This window comes from Pinus tabuliformis, chromosome Q (assembly GCF_031772625.1).
Source record: "Pinus tabuliformis cultivar Carrire ecotype Pingquan chromosome Q, CPIR1, whole genome shotgun sequence".
NCBI lineage: Eukaryota > Viridiplantae > Streptophyta > Pinopsida > Pinales > Pinaceae > Pinus > Pinus tabuliformis.
Genome location: NC_142296.1, coordinates 364,087,216 through 364,095,282, shown reverse-complemented (window position 1 = coordinate 364,095,282; position 8,067 = coordinate 364,087,216). Strand labels below are relative to the sequence as shown.

Genomic DNA, 8,067 nt, shown 5'->3' with positions numbered 1-8,067 from the left:
AAAGATGAACCAGCATAAACCGGGTCTCCTCAACAGAGAGGAAAACAACCCGTTACCTGTACATATGAGTTTTATAAAATGCCATACTACCGTAGCTGAAAGAGTCTTAGAATTTGCATATGAAAGAAAAGTTTTTTGATATGAAATGAACACAAAAAAGTGCTGCCAGGAGTTCAGAAAAATTGATTATGAGGAGGCTGATCGGTCCTTCTGATTTGGCCATGGTTGTCTTCTACGATTTTCCAGCTGCCCAAATTCTGCTGTAGACCGTCTTTAGAAAGCTTGTCCGCTGTATCATTCCTTTCCCTGAAAACGTGACATAGAAAAAAACTGTTAAAATATGATTTTAGTCTCTGAATTTCTCCCAGGATTTGTTTTAAGACTTGATTGCTGCATGTACTTTGACCGTTTACCCATCTGATCACATTTTGGGAGTCTCCAAAAATCTGAATTGTGAGGGTGTGCCTTTGAATAAGCCAGCATATAAGGAGTTTTAGGGCGAGCAATTCTGAATAGTTGTTTGAACTCGTTCCTAAGCCCACAGAAGCTTTTAGGATGTGAGTTGGGTTGTCCTGAATGACTAATCCTGCTCCTGCTATATTGTTTTGAGATGCATCGTCGAAGAAATCCCAAGGGATTCCCTCTGCTATCTGCACTTCTGGAGCGCTTCTTTGGGAGTGGGTTTCCTTAGGTTCAGGGATACTGGAAAAGATGGCAATGCTCTGGGTTGCTGAGATAGTCACTGGGGTTTCTTTGTCCTGGAAGATGCTCCTGTTCCTGGCTATCCATACTCCCCAGCTGATGATTAAAGGAAGGTTGCGCAAGTTCCCATTTGGATGTGAGTGCCACCACTTCTTCCATGCTTCTTGCATATTGTCGCCTTCCCATTCAAGCTTTTTGTTCAGAATATTTCTGGCCTCGCCCCATATCTTAAGAGTTTCTGGGCACTTAAGAAAGAGATGATTTATGGATTCAGCTTCTGATTTGCATAAGGTGCATCTCCCAGGCCCGTACATAAATCTGGTCTGCAGAATGTCCCAAGTTGGAATTTTACTTTTTAAAATGCACCAGAAAAGGATTTTTGACTTTGGAGGGCTTTTGAGTTTCCATAGCTGTTTCGACCACCACTCCGGATCTCCCCATCCTTTCCTGGACATGAGGAATTTGTAGCCACTCTTTGGTGCATAATCCCCCGAGTCTGCATGTGCCCATATTAACTCATCCTGTCTGTCGCTCAGCCTAACATTGGATCTAGAGAGTTCCTGGATAAAAGCTCTCCATTCGTTCCACCATCTTTGCTCTAACTCCAAGTCTTCTCCATTCTTCCATGCTTGTCCCCAGATGGTTGAAAAACCCGGTTTCTCCACTTGGCTTAGGAAGAGAAGACCTTTTTCTTCTAAATGCTGTACTAGGCCAGGGGTGAGGGCATAGGTTCCATTGCATCCTACCCAGGGATCCTTCCCGATCTTAACCTTTTCACCATTCCCAATCTTCCATGCAAGACCTTGCTCAATCACCTTAAAGGACTCCACTATTGCTTTCCAAATTGCAGAAACGTTCTTATGGATCTTGACTGGGTTCCTGATCCATTCTTCTAAAGGAGTTGGGTCAATATATTTTCTTTTAACCGTTCTTGTCCATAGGTTTTCCATCTTAATAAGTCGCCACCCTGATTTGGCTGCCAGTGAGAGTCTGAAGTCAGGCAGGCTTTTTATCCCCCAACCTCCCCAGTCTTTAGGCCTCGCCACTTTCTCCCACGCAACCCAAGGGAGAACCATATTTTCTTTTGATCCTGCCCATAAAAATCTGCTGCAAATTCTCCTTATTTTCTCCAATACTCCTTTTGGGACCCATGTTAAAGCTGCCTAGTAAACTGGTATGGCTAGTAGCACAGATTTTATTAGTGTCAATCTCCCTGCTCTGGATAGCCATTTGAAGCTCCAGTGGTTGATTCTTGCTTCAATCTTTGCAATTAGCCAAGACCAGTCCTCTTTCCTGTAAGCATTTGGCTTCAACCAGAAGCCTAAATACTTAAACGGAGAGTCCATGTTACACATTTCATAAGGAAAGTAAGAGCTGAGCTGCTCTTTTTCTTGTCTGGTTAGGCCTTCCTCTATGATCTGGGATTTCCTGGGGTTAATCTGCATTCCAGTAGCTTTCAGAAAGAGTTCAAAGATGTTTTTTAACTCCTTAAGTTCATTAGAGGAACCATTTGTAAAAACCAAAATATCATCTACAAAGAGGAGGTGAGATATGAACAAATTTACTGCTGCCTCTATACCTTTTACCTTACCTTCCCTTTTGGATTTTTGAATCAGCTGGCTTAAGCCTTCAGCAACTAAGAGAAATAACAAAGGGGACAGGGGGCATCCTTGCCTCAGCCCTCTCTGTCCTTTAAAGAAGGGGGTGGCAGCACCGTTTATGAGGATTGCATAACTGACATCTGTGATACACCCCATGATCCATCTGATAAAGTCCACTTTGAATCCAAGATGCGTTAAGAGCATGCAAATATATGTCCAGTTTATCCTATCATATGCTTTTGATAAGTCTATTTTGATTACTGCACCCTTCTTATTTTTCACCTTTACACTGTGTAGAACCTCCTGAGCCACACCAATTGCTTCATGTATTTGCCCTCCGTTCAAGAACCCAAATTGTTCAGGTGAGATGTGCCTTGAAAGGATTGGTTTGATCCTGAGAGCTATCACTTTTGCAATTATTTTATAAATACTATTGCATAAAGAGATAGGTCTGAAATCCTCAAAAGATTCCGGGGCTTCCTTTTTAGGAATGAGAGCAATAAAAGTTGCATTGAAAGGACTGCAAATTTTTCCCTTCCTTCTTGACTCCTCTACGACTTCTGTGATTTCTTCTCCTATCAGCTCAAAAAAATGTAGAAAGATCTCTACTGACCAACCATCCGGTCCGGGACTTTTCTCTTTTGCCATAGATTTAATAACACTTTCCACCTCCTCCTTCGTAACAGGGTCCATTAGATGGTCTGCTTCTTCCTCCTCCACATATCTATGGAAACATTGCGCTGTTTGAATGACTTCTGCAATGGTGATCTCACCATTGTCTTTGAATAAGGATTGGAAGTGATTCACCCCAAGAGCTGGTAGAGCTTCAAAAGTCTTAGCCTCCCCTCCTTCTTCGTCTTTTAAGTGCCAGATGGTATTTGCTCTCTTCCTCCCTTTTGCGTAGTTATGGAAGAAGCTTGTGTTATCATCCCCTGCTTTGAGCCATATTGCTCTACTCTTGAGTCTCCATTCCTCCTCCTTTGCCAGCAGGATTTGATTCTTGTGCTTCTCCAGAGCTACAATTTTCTCTTTAGATTCTTGTGTCGCATAGCCATCCGCCTCTATGCTTTCAAGCTTTTGGAGTTCCTCATTTATCCTGGATAATTCCTCAGTCTGCTTTGATTTTCTGTCCTTTGCCCATAAGATTGTTGCCTTTTTCAGTCTTTTGAGGTTTTCCATGAGTAAGAATCTTTTATTCTCTTGTGATCCTCTGTCAGGATGTGACCAAATTTCTTTGAATAATTTATTGTAAGATTCTTCTTGAAGCTAGGAGGCGTTGAATTTGAAAGGGGCAGGGGGTTTAGGGGGAACTTTGGAGAGCTCAAGGTAGATAGGGAAGTGATCCGATGGACCCCCTTCTTCAACCCATTGTCTGAATAAAGGAATCATGGTGGATAAAGGCTCATTGAGTAAAAAACGGTCTAGTCTCTTCGCCACCCTTGCTTCTCCTACTCTTCTGTTCCTCCAAGTCGGTTTAAGCTTGATGAGGTTATTTGAGGCTAATAGGTTCTGGAAAAATTCAGATTGCGGATCCTCTCTTGCGGCTGGACCCCAGGCTTCCGCTCTTCCTAAAGAGAAGTTTAGATCACCACCCATCACCATGAAGTTATTCTTCACAAGCAAGTTCTCCATCATTCCATTCCAGAATGGTATCCTTCCCTGGCACGGGCCATATATATTAAGGATAGTTAAAGGAAAATCAAATTCTGTAGACTGACATTCTAGCCCCATCACCTAGTTCTAGCTTCTTCTGTTGCACTGAACACATCCCTAGATTTTCTCAATCGCCAGATCTTCAGAATTTACTCAATATTCTATCAATATTATGAAAAATAAATAATATTAGGCACATAATAAACAATTATCTCTAAACCTTCCTAAGAACTTATTAAAACTAAGAAAACATTATTAAGTGTAGAAGGAGAGATTTAATATATCCTTTATGTGCAAGGAAATGTTAGATGGTCCTATTCAACACCTAATAAAATTGTTGCTCAGCCTTTGAGAAACCTATCCATCCTCCTTGCTTTATTGTTCTTCATGTATGCCTCTAATGACATTTCTGACATCCATACCGATGTGGATGTAACTGCCCCTACTGGATGGAATCTTGCATGCTCTTCAATTTCTTCCTTGGCCTTTGGCTCAGCTTGTATTTATGCTTTTTTATATCTTTTCTTCTTATTATTTCTTTGATTCCTCTGCTTTAATCTCAACTTCTTCTTCTGCTAAATTCTCCTCCCATGGCTTCAATAAACTTTTATCAAAGTGGAACAAGGAGTTTCTCTTTTCTGCTACAAGATCATAAGGTTTCTTATGGAATGGAGGTTCTTGAAACATGTTTGGACAATTTGTTCTATAATGTTGAAGGGAAAGAGAAATTCAAAATGCAGCTCAATATACTCTATTATTCCATCCCACCATATTTATGACATAAATACTCAATAATTCCCTTATCTCCCTTACTGAAATTTAAAACTGTGGCAATTACAAGGTATTCTTCTTTTGGTGAGAAAAAATTGAACTTACCCTCTCCCTGATGATTTTCCTCTATTCCTTGGGTTTTGATGGCACTGGTTTACAAACCCTATAGCTTCATGCAGCGGCCTGTGACTTTCTTGTAGCATTAGTTTGTAGACCCTGTAGCTTCTTGTGCAGTGGAGGTTGTTGTAGAAAAAAAATAAAATTTAACAGTGTTGTTTCAAGGTTGAGGAAAGAAAAATTACAACATGCACCCCTACCCTATTCAACACACCATATTCTTAACCAAATGCTCAGCTAATCCAACTACTTTTCTTACTAGAATTCAAACTGTAAATTTGCATTGCATTTTCTTGACGACTAAGGTGTTTTTGGAATACTTATTCCAAATGTTGGAGAGGATGAATTTTTACTTACATTTCCTCTGAATATTTCCTTCCTTCTTAATGATCTGATGGTTGTTCTGGGCGAAATTTGCCTTCATGTAACACTTTGTCAGCTTCTTGTAGTAACTTGTAGGATCCCGTAGCAATCTCGTTATCTCTCATAGGTGCCTGTAGGATCCTGTAGCAGCCTGTTTGTATCTTTTAGTAGTGCCTATAAGTTCCTGTAGCACCAAGTTCGCATGCTAAGAGGTGGTGGGTCCACCATTTTATTTTATTTTTATCTTTTTATTTATATTTATTTTTCTCTTTTTTCATATAAACAATATTGCACGCAAAATAAACTTGAGTGCTTTGAGTTAACTGAGTTGGTCCCCACCTATTGGAAAGTGTAACTAGTTTTCATCTTCATAATTGTCATTGTACTCATGTAAATATGTATATCTTATGTAATAAGCAAAATAAGAAAGACAAATTATTATTTTAAAGCATGGGTTTCATGCTTCTTTTGATTGGTCTTCCTGGTAAAGCATGTTCTTCATGCTTCTAGGGTTTGTCATGGCATATATTTATTGTCACGAGTCAAGAGATTCAATGCCATGTATATAAGACCCATTTGGGAAAGATGTACCATGTAAAAGAATTTATTTTGAGTGAAGATAATCAAAATAAGCGTCCTAGCACAAGTCAACCTTGCTAGAGACAAGTCAACCCAAAGAGGGTTATTCGACCTCCATAAATGAGTATAAGTAGAATTTTATCAACCTCATTTGGCAATCAATTAGATATGGAATCAAGAAGTTCGATCTGAGGTGCAAAATTCAGGAAGTAAGTCAAAAAAGGCAAGGAAAAAAGAAGTTGAAGCAATAAGGAAGGAAAATTGAGTTTTTGGTCAAGGTTTGCCCTAGTTTTCTCTAACACGTGCGAATATTTTGAGTTTCTGAAAGGTCTGAAGTTGCATACCTACTACAGGTTCGAAATATTGAAGCTAGGGGCCAAAATTATGAGTTTGGTGCAATTCTAGAAGGGTTTGACTCTTGTTGACTTGGTTGGACTTTGACCTAAATTTAAGGGCTTCTTGAAGGATTGACTTGGTGCTGGAGGAGGCTTGTTCTTGAGGTTTGGGTCTTGGTTTTCTCATTTGAAGCGAATACTATAAGAAGGGAAGAGATTTTATAGGTTTCCCCTTGGAGCTGTTTTGCCCTGGCTTGGAGCCTAATTTCTGTATCCATTGTTTTTATTGGTTTTGCACTTGATAAATGTTTGATGAAGAAGACCTAGTAAAGAAACACAAGAAGATAAATAAAGTTCACAAAAAAATATTAAGGTTAAGGAGAAATTGAACTAATAGCTACCTGTTGTGCTGTACAACAACCCCCCATTTCATAAAATTTTTATTTTCAAAACTATAATATGAAATGGGTCCCTTTTAGATTAAACTGGTATCAACTTATCATTATTCAAAAGGTTCGAAAAGAAATAAAACATTATAAACCTTTTTGATAAATCACATAATCGGTCTTATAATAAAAAAATGAATAATCCTTTATTATTGCGATAAAACGATCACAAGATCGCATATCGCAATAACAAAGGATGCGTGACAAAAGACCCATTCGTTTTCCCGGATGTGACAATGCAAAAATGACTATTAGATATCGGGAAGGCAAGCGATCATAACAAAAGACCCCTCTCTTTGCTCCGATGCGATATCGCTATCGGCGATCGGGGAATGTAGCATGCATGCATCTAAAAGCCCTCGTTTAAAAACTCCCGACGCGAATTGGCAATATCGCTATCGGCGATCAGGGATTCTGAAAGGACACCAATATAACAACTTAAGCATTCCCCCGATCGCCGATTACGATAAAGCTAGGCGCAGATTTCAAAAAGGATTGATAAGGCTGGGATATATTATGGTTAATTAGTATTAAAGGCCTTTCTCTTCCCGATAGTGATTCACTTACGCTCAACCGCCAAAACATCAAAGCCACGCTTAAATGAGTTATTTGGCCAATAAACGATATGATGAGCATTTAAAGGATTGACAGGTTTAAACGGCCATTTAATGGAACAGTAAGGCCAAAATCTCTTCAGAGATTGTATCCGCGACCATCTTAAGTTAATCCTCCATTATTCATTGATTAATATATCTTGTTCATATTTCATTTGCACCACCTATTCTCCGCATTACGTTCATTTTATCTCCTATGAAGAGCTCCTCCGAAGCAGCAAAATTCAAGCCAAATGGGGAAGAAATCTAAGAAAACTGGAACAGCTTCAACTTCCGCAGTAACAGGACAACACATTGCCGATCCCAGTCCAAGCAAAAAGGGACTGATCTCGGACACCACATGTCTAGGACTCGGTAAAACTACTTGGCTGAGCATCTATAATCTGATTGAGGTCGAAGAGCCTCAGGTAACAACAGTGCAAGCCACAGCAGACCCGACCCAGAAGTCTGATGCTACTCTAAAGGATTTGGCTGACTCTAACCTTCATCGGATAGCAGCCCGAGAGCAAATTCTTCCATATACAGATGTGGTAAGATGGGCAATTGAAGAAATCCCAATTACAAATAGAACATTTTGCACCAACGACGGGAGAGTGTTCAGCTCGTTTCAACCCGATGATTTGAGGCAAATGTACCATTTGCCTGCACCGGAGAAGAAGTACAACAAAGCATTTCTGGAGAAGTTCAGAAATGAAAATGACATTGAATTAGAACCTATACGGGATTGGAGGCAAAACCCAGCGAAACACAAGCATGAGTCTTTGGGTAAGTACTCTGTCGATTCCTTGTGTTCTCCTTATTGTTATGCCAGAGTAATGATGTGTAGGATTTTGGGGTTACATGATTCCTCAAGCTTCACTATAGAGATGGTACCTTTAATGGAAGC

The 8,067-nt window shown here is 39.8% G+C and overlaps 1 protein-coding gene across 1 annotated transcript; it reads right to left on the bottom strand.

Annotated features, from left to right (window-relative positions):
* Positions 1 to 232: 232 nt before the first annotated feature.
* On the bottom strand, positions 233 to 1,778 carry LOC149219670 (uncharacterized). The gene is made up of 2 exons (XM_089386882.1): positions 401 to 1,778; positions 233 to 306 (listed from the first exon to the last, which is right to left on the bottom strand). Exons 1-2 carry the CDS (start codon positions 1,776 to 1,778, stop codon positions 233 to 235), a joined length of 1,452 nt encoding a protein of 483 aa, XP_089243008.1.
* Between the last annotated feature and the right edge of the window lie 6,289 nt (positions 1,779 to 8,067).

What these genes read in the sequence shown, in the direction of transcription:
- LOC149219670 (XM_089386882.1), bottom strand. Translation starts at nt 1,778, where the DNA reads ATGGTTCTCCCTTGGGTTGCGTGGGAGAAAGTGGCGAGGCCTAAAGAC. An exon ending in CAGATGGGTAAACGGTCAAA is followed by an intron (nt 307 to 400) that starts GTACATGCAGCA and finishes TCACGTTTTCAG; the next exon opens with GGAAAGGAATGATACAGCGG.